The sequence below is a fragment of the Nilaparvata lugens genome, chromosome X (genome assembly GCF_014356525.2).
Source record: "Nilaparvata lugens isolate BPH chromosome X, ASM1435652v1, whole genome shotgun sequence".
Taxonomy (NCBI): Eukaryota; Metazoa; Arthropoda; class Insecta; order Hemiptera; family Delphacidae; genus Nilaparvata; species Nilaparvata lugens.
In genome coordinates, this window is record NC_052518.1 from 90017632 (window position 1) to 90035821 (window position 18190).

The 18190-nt window shown below is 35.4% G+C and overlaps 1 protein-coding gene across 1 annotated transcript in view; it reads left to right on the forward strand.

The window, feature by feature from the left end:
* Nucleotides 1-18190, forward strand: part of LOC111056611 (glucose dehydrogenase [FAD, quinone]-like) — a 37025-nt gene that overhangs the window by 11835 nt on the left and 7000 nt on the right. Inside the window, exons 5-9 of the mRNA XM_022343996.2 lie at nt 4974-5177; nt 10595-10749; nt 11663-11944; nt 13561-13822; nt 15116-15355. Coding sequence (XP_022199688.2) covers nt 4974-5177; nt 10595-10749; nt 11663-11944; nt 13561-13822; nt 15116-15355 — 1143 coding nt within the window. The remainder of the gene's footprint in view (nt 1-4973; nt 5178-10594; nt 10750-11662; nt 11945-13560; nt 13823-15115; nt 15356-18190) is intronic.

Sequence of the window (18190 nt, forward strand, 5' to 3'; positions counted from 1 at the left end):
AAGCTCAACCATAAGGTCATCGACTTTTTTATTTACAAAATGTGTACCTCTATCGGATCGAACTTCTTTTGGAACGCCAAATCGGTATATTAATTTCCATAAGCATTTAGTGGTATTATTTGCGTCGGCGTGTTTACAAGGTTCAGCTAAAATATATCGGGTCGTTAAGTCAACAATCGTTAGAATGTATGAATAGCTCATTGAGCTCTCTAACGGACCGATGTAGTCCATCATGATACTTGAGAAAGGCTTACTATCACACTTGATGGGTGATAAGAAACCTTGAGGCTTCGTAGTAGGGGTTTTTCTCTCTTGGCAATTTTTACATGATCTTACATAATTCGCAATGTTTTCATTCATATTTTCCCAATAATATTTCGATGATATTTTCTCATGGGTTTTATAAATGCCGGTATGTCCACCTGTTAAGGAATCATCATGGAATGTTTCAAGGATTTTATTGATAAGAGATCGGGGTACGAGAAGTTTCAATTGATTGGTATGCCCATCAAATTTCTTCAGATAGACAATGTCTTTTTCGATCGTGTATTTTCTCGCCTTTCTAATCGTAGCTGTATCACTATGATTAGGGTTTCGTATTGCATCATATATTTTTGTTATACTCTCATCATTCTTCTGTAAAGTCTTTATGTCTATTTCTTCTATTTCGAATATATTGTAGTTTTCGTCCTTTGTGAGATCAGTTATATCCTTCTCTAGTGGATATCTACTCAGGGCATCAGGTACGTGCATTTGGGCTCCTGGTTTATATTTCAAATCAAACGTGAACTCCGTTAATTTCATAAGTAACTTACTGACTCGAATACTGGGGTTTTTCCAAGTTTTATAGTATTGCAAACTAGCATGATCTGTGTAGATTGTAAATAATCGGCCAATTAAGTATTGTCTGAAATAATTTACACAATACACTATTGATAGAAGTTCAATCTCTCCTACTGCCCAATTTTCTTCATGTTTTGTCAGTTTTCTGGAAACAAAAGCTACTGGATGTAATTTTCCATTGTCATCTGGCTGCGAGATAATGCCCCCTATTCCAACTCGAGAAGCATCTGTGTGTACCACTACCTCCTTATCATTATTAAAATGATGAAGTACGGGTTGTGATAAAAGTTTGCTTTTTATTTCCGAGAATGCGTTCTGCTGATCTTCTTCCCAAGTGATTGGTTTATTCTCGTTATTTTTAGATATCAGATTTGTTAAGGGTCTTGCAATTATAGCGTAGTTTTGAATGAATTTTCGGTAAAATCCACTAAGACCAAGAAATGCTCTGACATCTTTGACAGTTTTGGGTATAGGGTATTTTTCGATAGCTTCCAAGGTTTCGGAAGCGGGTTGTATCCCTTCCTTTGAGACAGTGTGTCCAAGTACTTTAATTTTTCGGTAGAAGAAGTGACATTTAGATGTATTCAATTTTAGTCCTACGTCTTGCAATCTTTTCAAGGTTTTCTCGAGCTGTTGATATTGCTTATCAAATGATTCTCCATAGCTAATGATATCGTCCAAGTAAATCAAAACTCCTCTATACAAATAATCATTGAATACTTGGTTGATTGCTCGTTGGAAAGCATTTGGAGATGTTCTAAGACCAAAAGGTAGTCTTTTGAACGTGTACAGCCCTTTATGAGTTGCAAATGCTACATATTTTCGACAATCTTCGTGTAATGGCTGTTGGAAAAATGCTTGTCTGATATCTAGGGTGGAAAAGTAATCCGAATTGTCAAGAGAATCAAAAATTGTTTGAAGAAGGGGAAGGGGATATCTATCCGGTAATATTTTCTCGTTCAACATTTTATAGTCTACAACCAATCTGAATCCACCGTCTTTTTTAGTAACTAAAAATGCGGGAGAAGCATAATGACTCTGGGTTTCACAAACTATTCCTGCTTTTATCAATAACTCTACTTGTCTGTCTATTTCTGTTCTTAGAGCGATAGGTAATCTGTACGGTGACTTAGCAATGGGTGTGTTATCTGTAAGTTTGAACTTGTATTCGGGTAATTTCGCTTCCTCGAAATCAATTTCGTTTGTTGAAAATAGGTGTTTGTATTTATTGATGAGTCTTTTCGCTTTGGAATTTTGCTCTGGTGTAAGATCTTTATTAATATCTATTTCACAACCCCCTCCATCGAATAGAACTAAGTTTGGAGAACTAAGTAATCGATTTAATCAAATTGTAACTCAAAATGAAACTGGAAACTTAAATAAAAATAATATTGAGAAAACTTTTTAAACAAACAATAGAATAATTACAGGATTTGCCTTCAATAAAAAAGATGAATAATATATAATAATAAAATTGATAATATTAGCTCACTGAACTCACTGAACCAGGAAAATGGTGTCTCGGAAAAGAAGGGTAGAGCCGGGCCCGATTATCTGCAGTAGATAGCTCCAGGTCCCGTCCTCGTAACCGACTGACTAGAGCCTCTCATTTTTTCCATAATTATACTTGTCATGAATTTTCACCGTCGTCAACAATTTATCTATTCATTGTGAAAATTCATGACAAATAATAAAAATTATGTAGTTCTATTACACTATATTATGGTGGTATACTGTGTAACGATGTCTATGAGTACAATTTAGGTACTATAGTAATAATACAAGAAACAACTGATACAAGTATCAGTTATCTTTTAAACAGTATCTTTGCTCTATGGTGTTATCCAAACATTCAATGGTTTATTAATAGTCAAATAGTCAAATTCATTACCGGTATAAAATGTTCTTCAAGGACAGCAACAGATTCCATTCATGATAGGTAACTTGAAATATATAAAATTATACAAATTTAATGTTATGATGTTTATACTTTTTCTAGCTGTTTTTAACTCAACTAAACTCAACTAACTCAACTCAACTGTGTTGTATAGAGATGGGCCTACCATTTTGTGTTTTTGCAATGACATTATTTGCTTTATTATAATACTATCATGATTCTCCATCTTGTGAAAGTAGTTATTGCAGTTCAATCGTAACTTATGCATTATTTTGATCATCTATTCCTCAAACTCGTTCACGTTCAACTATTTAACAAGATATTATGTAAAACAAAAGTAGGGACGGTTTCCGAGCTTGGGATTTAGCTTTGAACAGCTGAAATCAGAAAATTGGCTGGAAGAGAAACGGAGGGTAGTCGTAGTCCACGGTTAAATTAAATTTCGAAAAGCTAGAAAATTAGACACAACATAAAATAAAAGAGAAAATAGTGTAAAGTTTCAGCTATTTTGAATTATTTAGGAATGTTTCATTTGGTCAAGGAAAAACGTTTCTAATTAAAGAAATGAGGAAATAAAGATTATAAAAAGTTGGCTATCATGGAGTTGGAATTGTAGTACCCAAACGCAACTTGAGGAATTTCCATCAGTTTCATGCCTATGTGAGAAGTTATACATCGCCTCTTGAAAGATGTATCACAATAGGCAACCGTTTGGCCAATAGAATCGACTTCTTTGAACATTCCAATTTATTCAAAAATGAAATAAAATTTTTGCAAAAGGTCAGAAAAAAGATTCTTGATACTTTTAATATGATTGATACATTAATTGATTTTCATTGACAGCTGCAATATACAAAGGCTTAAGCTGTTCTATCGCACATAAAATTGTCCATTATTATTATTTTTACAATTATTATTATTATTATTTAATTATTTCATCAGTTACAAAGTGAGCATTTTTTATTATAACCTAAGTCGACCATTGACAAGACTTTAGTACATCTCTATTCTGTCAAATTTAAAAAGGATCTAATCATTGATACCGTGCTGAGTACAATCGCCTTTTGAATTCCATGTTTTGCACTCCCTGAGACACCAAGGCGACTGAGGTTCGCTGAAACCTTCTGCCTGATCACTCCAAAAGTAGAGATAATTATAGGGACAGTTGTAACTTTTTCCTGCTTCCAGACATCCCTGAATTCAGCAGCCAGGGGTAGATACTTGAATATTTTCTCATTGTAATATTGTTCCAAGTTGTGGCAACATGGTATGCCAACATCAATCAAAATAGTCTCCCTGGCTGTCTTGTCCATGAGGATAATGTCTGGCCGGTTGTGCACAACTGTCCTGCCAGTCAGCACAGAGCGATCCCATCTTGTGTGTATCATTCTCAAGTATTTTATCATGAGTTTTTATAATAAAACTCAAGTATAGTTATTATTATTATTATTATTAGTCGTAGAGCTCCCGAGGTGGAAGACGCTGAGTAAAATCATGATCATCGATTTTTATTAGACTTGGCGGTTTTCTTGTTCGCCCACCAGCTTTTCATTCTCTGAGAAAATGCAGCTTTTCTTTCTTCACTCCATCTTGTGCCAACTCTTGGTGCTTTTATCTCTGGAATAATTTCCCATTTGTTCACTTTTGTTTTGAAATTATTTCTATTTTTAATTTCATCATCAGTAATTCCTGCCAAAACTAGATCTTTCTTAACATTCCTAATCCATTCTCCTCCATAGGCAAGCGAAGCTACATATTTTACTATTTTTTTTGTGATTCTATGGTCAGGGAGCCTCATGATATGACCATAGAATTTTAGACGTCTTTAGTAATAATTATAAGTATTATTATTATTATTATTATTATTATTATTATTATAAAAACTACGAGTACGCCCCCTTTCGGAGAGTAAATTTTCTGACTCCAGCTGTTTAAATTCTAGAACTTCTAGATCAAGTTCTAAATCCCGAGCTCGGAAACCGGCCCTTAGTGATTTTGACCATCCTACTTAACCATGCCAGTCATGGGTTCAATCTGGCCAATTTCTTCTGGCGATTATCTTAATCCTTCACCGTATCACCAAAGACAATATGAATACAATTGCTTCATCTCAATACTTATAGGCCTACTCCTTGGTATCACTCATGTAGAAGCCATTGATTCATCACTCGTCACCAGCATCATACTTCGATAAATATCATTCTGAAAAGGAATTTTTAATTCTTCCAAACAGGTACTACCGTACTTCATAAAATCAGAAAGAGTTGAATTCCCTAATGCGGATTTCGACTATCGAGGATCGTCGGGACCTCAGTCTGTATCTCAGATTCCTTATCGATCTCCTATTGGCAGAGCTTTTGTTCAGGCTGGAGTGAAAATGGGTTTCAAAGAGATAGATCCCAATGGAGAACGTCAGCAAGGATTTCATTATATTCAGGTACGATTATCATCAAGTTATTCGGGGAACTTTCAATAATTTGTCATTACCAAAATCTGATAATGTAGGTGGTATCATTTTAGGCTCACAGTTCTTAAGGAAAAATAACTATTAGTTCGGAGAACAGTAGAACTCGCTAAACTCACTAACATCACTACTCACACACGTTCACCTATTCACACACAAACACACATACAAATTGGATTTAGAGTATGATGATATATGCACTAGGATCGGTGGAGGACGCTGAGAAATAGAAGCTCTTTATACTTTTGAGCTAGGATGCACGGTTAAAGAGGTAACACATCTGAAACTTGCAATGTGGGACTTCGAAAAAATTCGAATTCCGAAAATTTAACAATTTTGAACATGTGATACATGAAATAATACCGCTTTGAAGCACTGAGAAGAATGAACCCAATTTAAACCTGATTCGATAAATTATTGGAAAGTTAGGTTGATTTTTAGGGTGAAATTTCCGAATCAAGGGCCGCCATCTTGAAACGGGAATGAATTAAAAATGTATGATATATACGTTTCTGCGCCTTGTTTCAAAGTACTTGTATACGAAATTTCATCCAAATCGGACCATAACTGCGACTGTAACTGCTGTACAAACAAACAAAGAGACAAACGCCGATTGACTTGAAACATAGAATTCGCTTCGCTCATTCAATAATAATACTTTATACATTTATACATTTAATAATAATAAAAAAGTGATTTTTGCATACTGGTATCTAAGGAAAATTTAATTTTGGGCCTTATCTATCAGTTAGCAAGTGGAAGTGACAATGATTGTCACTAAGGTTACCAGATCAAATGATGCTTCTAGTTCTTTCTAAGTTGCAATACCGTATTGCACGGCATTTCTATTATAGATTATAATATAGGTACCCTTTATCATCGTACATATTGAATTGAATAAGGAATTGGATGAAAACGAATTGATATTGTTAAAACCACTAATTTATTAACAATTATTTTAGTAATTAAAAAAGTGAGATTCTAAGCTCTGTTGTTATATCAATATCAATATCTAGTGAACTATAAGCTTAAACATTGAACAGTAGCAGATTATAATTATATATTATATTATATTATATTATATTATATTATATTATATTATATTATATTATATAGTATGAATGGAGCTCTACGATTGGCCGATAGCTGTTGGCAAACCAATGAAGATTGATCTTCACTATCATTGGTCGAGACTAGTCACGCCAAGTATTCGGTTCTCATCGCCATATTTGCTATACTCGGACTTGCCTAGTCTCGACCAATGACAGTAGAGCTCAACAGCTCTGGTCCAAATGTAGGGCTGCACCCATACTAAATAATCTACTGCTGCTCAATGTTTTAAAAGTAAGTATTCTGTTCTCATAATCATATTATTTGGAATACTTGAGCATTTCTAGCTTTGGCCAATGACAGTGGAGCTAAACATCCATTGGTCAACAGCTAATGGCCAATCGTAGGCTTTCATACATATAGAATAATCTACTGCTGATCAATGTTCAAGCTTATAGTTGTACAAGCTTGCAAGCGTACAAGAGATTGACAATGGTGTAACAACTTAAACTAGTATCTCAGATAGTTTCAATGAATGGAACAATTCAAGACTGAATTTTTTCCGAGAAAACAACAATGGGTTTATGGCAGTAAAATAATGATTAGTAGGAAGTTTAAGCCTAAATTTCACTGGAATTTGATGATGGTGTAACAAATGAAACTACTTACTTACTTACTTACTTGTTACTTGTCCAGTCTTCTCCACAGTCTGGTGACTGGGGAATCGTCAGATATATTTTCCCTTCAATGGGTTTTTTTTGCGTTAGTCTTGTTGGTCCCCCATTCGTCCCGTGTAGTGACTGTATGTATGCTCCTGCACATACTCCGTTGTGGTGTAGTACGGTCTCTCTAACAGGTAGCGCTTGGGTGCCCTGGCAAAGTGAGTATCATCCTCAATGTTCTTCAGTATGACCGGCAGTTTATTGAAGAAGAAGGCTCCTGCGTAAGCTGGAGAGTCCTTAAATTTAGTGAGCCAGTGCATTGGAAGGTCTATGTCCTTGGTGTTCTTAGTATGAAGACCATGTCTGTCACTTTTTAGTGCGGGTTTTGCCTTCAATTGGAAGGTCTATGTCCTTGGTGTTCCTAGTATGAAGACCATGTCTGTCACCTTTTAGAGCGGGTTTTGTCTTCTTTGCTAAGATTATTGTCTCCAGGCTATAAATGGAAATCACTCTGAGTAAATTGTGTTTCTTGGACAGCGGCTTGCAGTGTTCCATTGTGCTTACTTTTAGTATTGTTCTCAGCGCTCTTTTTTGAATGACGAGGACTTTTGCAAGGTGTACTTGTGGTGCTGAACCCCATGCTACTATGCCATATCTCAAATGGGAGACAAATAATGCATGGTATGCCATGAATGATGCTTTTTCCCCTAGTATGCTCCGCAGTCTTCGAACTACATATACCACAGATGACAGTTTTTTTGCAGAGTTTTTTGATGTGTGGTTGCCAGGAAAGTTTGTTATCAACAATGATGCCCAGAAATTGTGTATGAGTGGCAATGGTGATTTGATTGTTTGTAGGATCTGCTGGGGTATTGGTAGTTGGTTTGAATTTTACATGTATAGTCTTTTGTTTGTTTATTGTTATGTTCAGTTTGTTGCAGATATGCGTTGCTTCTTCAAGAGTTGCATCTATTGGACTATGATTTGTATCCTGATTTTTTTGTGGTACTAATATTGTAGTGTCATCTGCGAATAATATGCAGTTCGTCCCCCTTTCAATTTCACTGGGTAGATCGTTAACATACACTAGAAAAAGTAGTGGTGCCAGTATTGATGGTTGCGGCACGCCTCTGTTTACGGTCCGTGCGGAGAGAGCATTTGTACTGTAGTAGTCTATGTTTGCTTGTTGATGGTGTTTAATTTCAACACCGCTTTGCTTCCGGTCAGACAGATAGTCCTCCAGCCACCACTGTAGCGCCTTTCCCTTTGTTTTAGGGTCTCCCAGCTCAATAAATAAATCAATAAATAGGTAAGTCAATAAATAGTGTAAGTCAATAAATAGGCCGGTCGGACACTGCTTGTTTTTCTTGCCATAGCCGCCTATTTATACTATTGCACAACTCTGCAATAGCCTTTGATGTGCTACGCCCTCTTCTAAAGCCATGCTACTGATGTACCCATAACTTATCAAATTGTTAGCTTCAAGGTATTCAATCAACTGATCGTAGACTGCCGTTCTATAATGTTTGATGTTGTTGGGATGTTAGCAATAGGTCTATAGTTTTTAGGGTCAGTCGTGTCACCTTTTTTAAGCTTAGGAAAGATTCTAGATATATCTTTAGGCTTCTTGGAGAAGCTGCCTGTTCAACAGATGTGTTGATTATGTCTATAAGTGGCTGTTCTAGTTCTTCCTCACAATATTTTATCATTTTTCCAGTGATTTCATCATGTCCTGAAGAGTTATTGGCCTTTAGCTTCTTAATTATTATTCTGCTCAGTTCAGCACTTGTGATGGCTCGAAATTGGCTGAGTACTACTGTTGTATTTCCTTGCCCCAAACAGTCATCAGTTGTGTCCCCCACTGACTCTATCGGCGGCTCAATAAATGCACAATAAATTCAGGATGTTACAAACATGGTACGGGTCGGTCTATGATAGTGCGACCATTGTGCTTGAGATGCACATTGTCAGCAGTAGTTGAGTATTTTTTACATCTTTCTTCATTTATGATTTTCCACAGTTCTTTCCTTTTTTCGTTGGTCTGCTGAATTTTTGTTACAATTGATCCCTTCTTCTTGTTGTTTACTTCGGCTTCATATCTTTTCTTTGTTGTCTCAAAGGTGAGTTTATCAGTTTGTGAGCGTGTCAGCAGTAGTCTCTCATAGGCCTGGTTTAATCTGTTTTTGAGGTCTATGGTTTCTTCATCCCAAAAAAAGTGATTTTTAGTTGTTGTCATTTTCTTTGGTTCTCTTGGCATGACATCATCTATGTTCTGTCGCAGTATTCTAACAAAGTCATTATACTTAGCTTCAATAGTCCTATGGTAGTTTATGTGTCCCCAATCTATGCGGCTGAATCTGAGTTTCAGTTTTTTCAAGTTGTGAAGTGAGTAGTTTCTGTTGAACTTATACTTAATCATATGGTTGATCTTTCTCCATCTTATAATACAGAGTATTGATAGGTGGTCAGAGATGTGGCTATCATGTACGGAAGCTGCTATTTCGCTTGCTGGTATATTATGGTAGCGCAACCATCTATTCTTGTAGCTGACGTTTCAGTTATTCTAGTTGCTGGAAGGTCGCAAATATGTCACATGTTGAATTGGAGTATTCTTAAGGTAAATGAAACTTGCATTTTCGGACTTTAGTGTATCTATATTTGTGTCGTCAAGAATTACTATTTTGTTTTGTTTAGCCGAGTAGTCTTGGAGTAAACGTCCCAGGTGGGTGAGGTATTCGTTTACTCCTCCGGGGTGTGGAGATCTGTATGTTCCAATTATAATCAGTTTTTGCTTTCTCAGTTGGATTTTTATTAGAGCTATTTCGAATTTTTGTTCCACCGGGTGATATGTTACTTGAGGTTTGATCTCTTCAACTGATAATTGATTGTTGTCATTTCTATAAATCGCCACTCCACCATAAGAGTTGAGTCCGGCAGAAATAGGTTGTAAGCGTATATGCTGGGATGTGTGTAGTTATAAGTTCCTCCTCTCTTAGGCCATGTTCCGTTATAATAAGGATATCCTGAGTGTGCATTCTAACACTATGAATCATGATTTGATAAATCAGTGGTTCTTACAATATAAAGTTGTTTTCATTCAATTCATTGTTGTATTCATTGATATTTTACCAGAAAATCGCCTCCACACCAACACAGAAAGAATACAATAAATGAATACATATAACTGATTACATTGAAATGAAATGAACATCACAATGTACCCTTTCCATATTTTATTTGGAAATCATTAGAGCAATTTCCAAATACTAATGTAGTAATAAAGGAAATTGGGCTAATTGTAGTAGATCTAGAGAAAGTGAATACTGATGACATTGATTGAAATTATTTTGAAGTTTATATTTTTTGAATGCATGAGCCTACTCAAATAACGAGTAACTCAATATTTCAAACTAAGTATAATCCGAAGAAGTGATATGTCGAATACCCAACAAAGCAGCCAGTGTCTCCAGAACAGAATCCTTTATCACAATAACAGATACAGAAGTCTTCTTATCACTGAATTTGTTAAGAAGGACTTGGCGGTATTATCGGTTGTAGCGTGGTTGCTGAAGACATTTCAATGTATCGTATTGTATCACCGATAAATTTTGATATTCATCCATTTATATATTTATTCATTTAATCCAACAAATCATGCTTATGTGTTTTCTATTATAGGCCAGTATGCATAATGGGACGAGGATGAGTACATCCAGAGCCTACTTACATCCGATCAAATCTCGAAAAAACTTACATGTACTGAAAAGAAGTCATGTAACTCGTCTTCTAATAAGATCTGGCTCCAATGTTGTTTATGGTGTTGAGTATTTGAGGTAACAGAAAACTTGTCTGTCATATGTATGAGCTAGTAACCTACAATTAGACAACAACTTTACTTGTAGATGCTTGTGAAGCTTATACAGGCGTGTATTGTTTGTTTTGTGCTTGGATCATGACCAAACAACAGTAGTAATAAAAAGGCACAATTTACTTTAAATCAGTTAAGTGTTAATAGTTTGGTTTTGGATTTTCGTTTTATAATTATCATTTTTCCATCTGTTAACAGTTTCAATTAAATTAAAAAAATAATTATAATTATTGTTATCATGTAAAGTAAATATTCGAATAGCAATGATGAAACTCACTTTTTTATGCTGTAGGTCTACTGGTGGATTATTGTGAATACAATTTTTGTAGTTTATTAATGATAGAAGTCCTAATACAGCTGAAACGAAACCATGAATAAGTCACAGATGGAATTAAATTAGAGATTGCATTTGTTCAAATGCTAATTAATGTATAATTATTATTTAATGAAAATCCCAATTAAATGCTGTAAATCACCACCAAGACTTCTGCTACTGCAAATATTGACAACAGGGTAAACAGCTAGATGGAAATTCGATGAGATCTACTATCCAAAAATTATTTGTCAGCCCGGGAATCGAACCCGCTACCTCTTAATTGCTAGTCCGGAATGCTTACCCTTACACCAAAGGGTGGAATTTCACCCTTACACCACCACTTATAAGTTGATATAAGCTTGATGTAAAATTGGGAAAACTTGGTTCACCTGTTTTGTATTACAATACTGGGAAACGATACGCATTTACAGTGCAAAAAGAAGTGATACTCTTCTTGGGAAATTTTAGTTGGTTTTGGTGAAGTATATAGGAAATGTTGGGCTTTGTGAAAAATATCTTTTATAAGATTGTGTAGACTTTGTACACCTGTTATATATTTCAGAAATGGAAAACGATACACAGTTACAGCGAAAAAAGAAGTGATACTTTCAGCGGGAGCGGTCAATACTCCTCAGATTCTGATGCTTTCTGGAATTGGGCCCCGTGACGAACTGAACAAACTAGGAGTGCCTCTGGTCAAAGCGTTGCCAGTGGGCTACAATCTGATGGATCACGTCGCTTTGGGGGGATTTGAGGTGAACGTGAACGCCAAAAACATCAAGGTTCCCAACACTGATCGTATTTTGAACTCACCCCAAGATATGTATGATTTTGCTGAATTCAGGTAAGTCTGCTAGTTGTAAATCTTTAATTGAATATTTGAATATTGAATATTATCTATTGAAATTTGTATAATAGAGTAGAACGTCGATAATTCGGACGTCAAAAATCCGGACCGTTAATAATCCGGATTCGTCTCTGGCGAGAAATAAAATTTTCGTACCTTCTGCCCTCGGCGCTAAGCTCGTTTAGCGCGGGCGACGGGAGAATGGCGTGAAGCGAGGAGTAAGGGAGTGTAATAATTGAAATAAGGGGAATAATTGAATACTGTCTATGCAATTTTATCAGCTTTGTTTCTTGAATAGTGCGTGCTGACCGTTTTTTTAACGTAACTTCGATAATCCGGATGGGGTCCGGTCCTAATTAATCCGGATTATTGACGTTCTACTGTAGTAGTAAGTTGAACAATGTATCCTATTATTATCAACATACTAGTACGTACAGTACAGTGGTATATAATGATAACAATTAGAAACTGAAGGATAGAAGAATTGTCAATATTATTTATATTTGGGGTTTATGAAGTTGAGCTAAGGTAGAAATAATAAAGGTATTTGATATTCATTTTAAAGTACCTGAAGATGGATTCTAGACCATGACTTGCTTCCCTTGACGTGAAGTTCATTCAAAAGTAAATAATCATTATATCAGTCATCACAGTTGTGGGCTTACTAATTTGCTGGTAATACTCTTTATAGAGATTAGCACATAATATGTTGTGAAATTGAATGTGAGATGATTTTGATGGATGAATATGGTGGCATTTTCTAGAAGTACGGTATGTACGCTACAGCATGCGAGATATTTTGTCATGGATGTGAAATATCTTCATAATCATTGTTCGTTCTACTTTTTGATTAATTCCATTGAGTTTAACGTCAAATTCAGTGTGCTCAAATTACGTACGTCAAATCCTATATTTTATGAGGAAAATTTCATCTTATGTCATTATAATACCGTGACTTCCATTCAAAAAACATAATGGTGAATTGACGGAGAAAAGCTTTGGGGAAATTGACATTTTGTAATACCAATTAGGCTACTCATCATAACTTCTTCAAGTTTGAAATCACCTAGTCGAAGATGATGTAGCTTTTTTTGCAGGGGACTCTGCATATCTTTCAAATGAGAATCCTACTCTAACAATAAATTCTTTTGGAGCTTGTAAGGGATATCACTGAGATAGTCGATAGTCTTTCCGTAACTCAAGAGTATGGGTCGTTCACTCTTAACTTAAATCATAAAATTGAAAATGTTAAATTTACCTTGCTCGACAATGAATAGATTTTTTACTAACCGTATTATTCACACAGCTCGCAAATTCTCAACTCAACTCATGGATAAATAGGACCGATATTTTTAGTGTGCAATGAACACTGCTCTTGAAACTTATAGAGCTCGGATGACAGAAGTCTGTCGAGATTGTTAACTCTACCAAAACAGTTTAGTGTTCACTCTCACGTAGCCATGGGCCTCTTTCTCGCGGCCTTTATAATACATACTGTCTGTAAAACAGGGTCTTTAATCTGTCAGGGTCTTCAATCAGGACTTGTTTAATTACTTTTAACCTGTAAAACAGAATGATCTGAAATGAAAAATCATGTTCTTGAAAATGTTCAGGACAGGACCAGTAGCATCTCCAGGTGGCATTGAAGCTATTGCATTTGTTGACTTGTCAAATCCCACCAACCCAGATGGACATCCAGATCTTGAACTGATGTTGTCTTTTGGCTCACTGCACTCAGAGCCCACCCTGCAAGATAATTTCGGGATCAACGATCGTATCTACAACGAAGCCTACAGGTATCGGTCGGAGGCTTTTAGCATCTACCCCATGATACTTAGACCAAAGAGTCGAGGTCGAGTTTGGTTGAAAAACAAGGTACGGACCAAACTAGTTTTTGAATATATTTAATCTGGATTAAACAAAATTATGATTCATATGAGACAAGTTAGTAACAATGTGACCATCAATTGAAGAAAGTTTAGTTCCCAGTTGCTTAGTATTCATTTGGTAGGGCCAGAACTCAGTTTTTATCTGTTTTCCAGATCTATGTAGTAATTGGGAAACTCCAGCTTTAACTCTAGAGGTGCAAAATGGCAACTGGTTGGAGTTTTTAAAGCATTGAAACATCTTGATCCATAATACTAGTTGACCCCCTAGGCTGGAGAACTCGCTCATGAACTATTGTAATGATTTTGAAATCTGTGACTTGTAATTGTACATGAATCAATAGAACTTTAAACTTCATTTCGAGGTTGAGTGGTAGAGAGGACTCAAAATACCTAACTCCGCCTGATAAAGATTTTTTTCATTTCATTTCATATGGGGGTAAATAAGTCATAATCTAACTTCAAGACAGATGAAATCACGTGTCAGCACATAAAGCAAAGACATATCTGTGATTAAGTCATTACAAACGTTTTGCTTATGCACTATTAATTTTATCTTATCATATCCTCCAAGAGGACGGGGAATTAGTAAATTTCGTTGGCCAGCAAACTGGATCTGTATAATGGTTAAAAAAATATGTGTTTAAAATTCCAAGTTTATGACGAAACCAATCAACAGTAATCGTCAAACATACACACACACAAGACCATACTCGAGACGTCGAGACATCAGTTAGAGCTCGTTCAATAATTACAATTTAAAGATACAATATGCTCCAATTTCTCTGATGTCCGAAGTCCTGAAGCACAGAGGAAAGAAACACTACTTATTTTAATACTTTATGCTTATTCCGTGCCTGAAGTATGGAGAAACGTCTGCCATAGGTACATAAAAAAACATACATTCAATGTGCATTTCATACGGCTTGCTTTACTATTCACGTCAATCGTGTACTCTATATCTAGCCTTTTGAAGATAGAAGATTACATGTATTTTGGCCTTATATGCATTAGAAGATAGAAGATTTGCAATTTTCCAAGTAACTGTCCCAGTCGAAGGCGAATCGTTGTAATGCTTTTCTACAATAAATTCACTCCTATTCTTCATTACTTACGTGTAAATATATACCTATCACTCGATAATGATGGTTGTGAGTATGATATATTATTATTTGTAGATACTGGCTCGATTTTTTCACTCTTCAATCTAAAGTGATTAATAATTTCCTAGTTGAACGATATTGAAAATGTTTCCTACTGCTTTCTTATCACGATTTTGCAGAATCCTCGATCGAAGCCATTGATTGATATGGGCTATTTCTCGAATCCTGTTGATATTGAGATTCTCACCAAAGGAATTAACTTCACCAAAAGCCTACTGAAACAAACACCATTCAAGGCTTTGAAGCCATCGCTGGCGTTTTCGAAAAGCCAAATACCAGGCTGCAAACAGCACAGGGCTGACAGTGACGCCTACTGGGAGTGTCATGCTAGACACCTTCCTTTCACTATTTATCATCAGGTAATATTTCTTTGACTACTATGAAATTATCTCAATGTAAATTATAGCATTGGACACCTAGAACGCTCCAAATCAATTCTATATATCAATAGGCTAACTTTGAATTTTCACTAAACAATATGTTATCATTTATCAGGTGTCTGCAATATATTTTTTAAACCGGGGTTTTGAGAAAACTGTGACTGATAGCTAATATCAGACATGAACTAAATCATTGGTATGATTTAAATAATTTCAAATCAATTTAAATCATTATATGAAACAACTGTATGGTTTCTCTATGCTAATATGTTGTCAGGTACCTGTAATATGTTTTTCAATCTGGGATCTTGAAAAACTGTAGTCTCCTCAAAAACTGAAAATCATCTCAAAAACTGTGGTCTTTCTACCTGAAGGTGGAAATCCGATCTTGGCAGTCACTATGGAGTGCTGACTATACATAATCACATGTTGTTGAATAGGACTTTCGGAAGGATGTAGCTCAGCAGCCCGTATATTTAAATGGATGCCGACTGCCATACCATTCTATGGGTTAAAACATAGTTGAGCGGCGATGGTAGGGTAGAAAGTAGAAGTCATTTAGATGCATGCATTACTTTTCAAGCTTCAACACTCTTAGCTAACTTCTCTGCTACCCTCTACCATAGAGGAAAAAAATCTTTATACTATTTATTCTCTCCTTTACCAAAGAGGATATAAGCTGCCCACCTTGGCTGCTCTACTATGTATTGACTCTGAGCAGAACATTTTCTCACTCTCCTTTTCACTCCTAATTCTCTGCTCTTGGAGTATCGTATATCATCCACAAATGGGCTGACAGTCGTCAGTCAAATCTGTCAATCTGTCAGTCTTGTCCCCGAAACTTGTATATATATAATCATACAGAATGTAACTTTGTCTTTTTGAAAAAAACCCCAGAGCGGAGCTCGGTGCCCCGATATTTATCATAAATTGGAACAGGTTGTCACTGATGTTGTGTTGTTGGTAGTATTTACTTTTTAACATTACAGGAGTAAATAATAACACAAGTCGAACAAAATGTATCTTCAAATGGTTTGGTTTTTGGAATAAAGATATCTGAACAAGTACATTTTGTAAATTCTATCTATTAATACCAAATATCGGGGCACCAAGCTTTGCTCGTTATTCATTCATTGATAAACAGAACTCAATTCTTTGAAATGATTGGGGAAGGACTAACAGGCACAGCCCAAAACTGTTTCTTCCTCGAATTTTGATTTATTCACTATAAAATTTATAGTTGGAATATTTAATATTCCAAAAAGTAGGTTATGTTTCATAGACTTGAATCCAAGTGAAATTTTCAGTCCAAATATTTGAAAACATAAAAGTTCTAATTTAGATTGTTTACATACCAAATAATTGAATAACAAAATAACACTCACTAATCACTGTAAAATAATGATTAACTTTCAATATTATGATATATACCATCTCATGTCAACAAATCAGATTACTGTATTTTGATCGAGTCAATTAAAATTTCTAGATTTCTCGCGAGATACGATGAGCTAATTGATTACACAGCTGATCTCCCACACAGGCACACGCATCTTCTGTTATCGACAGACGACGAAATCATCATCTGTTTTTCCAAGGATGAATTATCCTTTTCATGTCCTTCAGGGAGTTTTCTCAGGGATGAGACCTAGTGCAATCGAATTTTGATATCATAAACCTACTATATTCCGAATTTCGTGAAAATCGTTAGAGCCGTTTCCGATATCCGTTGAACATAAATAACCATATAACCAGATAGCCAGATAACCAGATATAAAAATAGAAAAATACAAACAGATATACAGAAATTGCTCGCTTAATTTAACAACGCTTAATATATCGCTTAAGTTGGATAACAACTTATAGTCCAGTCAAATGGTCGTTTTTCAGGAAACAGCCCCGAAAGAATTTTTTTCGATGGTTCTATCTGTATTTTGGGGCGCTAAATTCTAATCTGAAATTTGCTCACACGCCAGAGAGCGACTTCACCCCCAAAATTTTGGACTTTTTTTAAGTTTTCCATTTAATCTCGAGAACCTTGAATTTATCGAGATAAAGCATTCTCTATATAATATTAAAAATAATAAAATTTTATTTCCAATGAATTGACTGGTCGTGCAGGACTACTTTTTGGATTTTTTATCTGAAGTGTTCCACAAGATACACAACTTTGAATGTGCGAGAAATTTGTGATATTTCCCCTATTTTCACAGTCTCGCATATGCAACGTTGCGTATCTTGTGGAACACTTCAGATAAAAAATCCAGAAAGTATTCGAGGTTGTGATGAATTTTCTCCTCTTTTCACTCCCATGTTTCACTCTTTTACTTCTGTTTTCAATGCCGTTAAAAAGTTACAGCCAATTGAATGATGATCTTTATTTTCTCATTTTTCTTGCGATTTTACTGTTATTAAAGAGTCTCTAAAATGAGTACAATACATGATAGGTTGCGATTGGTCTTAAATGAGAGAAAATTTCATGCTCTATAAGCTGAGTTGCCATAAATTGATCTTGCATCACTGTTTATATCGAAGAACTGTCGAGAATGTAGAAATGAGAAAAAAGTTTCTTGATTTTTTGAATTAAACGTATCTTACTTCACGATTATATTTTTACAAAAATCATTCATCTCACATAAAAGAGGAGATTCTTTTAGTTTGTGATGTTGTTTATAATTGCATTCCCATTTCAGAGACATTAATATCATCATAAAACGCCTTCGAAATTAAAATAATTATTAGATTGAAATGTACATTACAATTTAACTTATCATTGTGCTTTTAAGAAAATTAGGTTGGAACAGCAAGGAAACT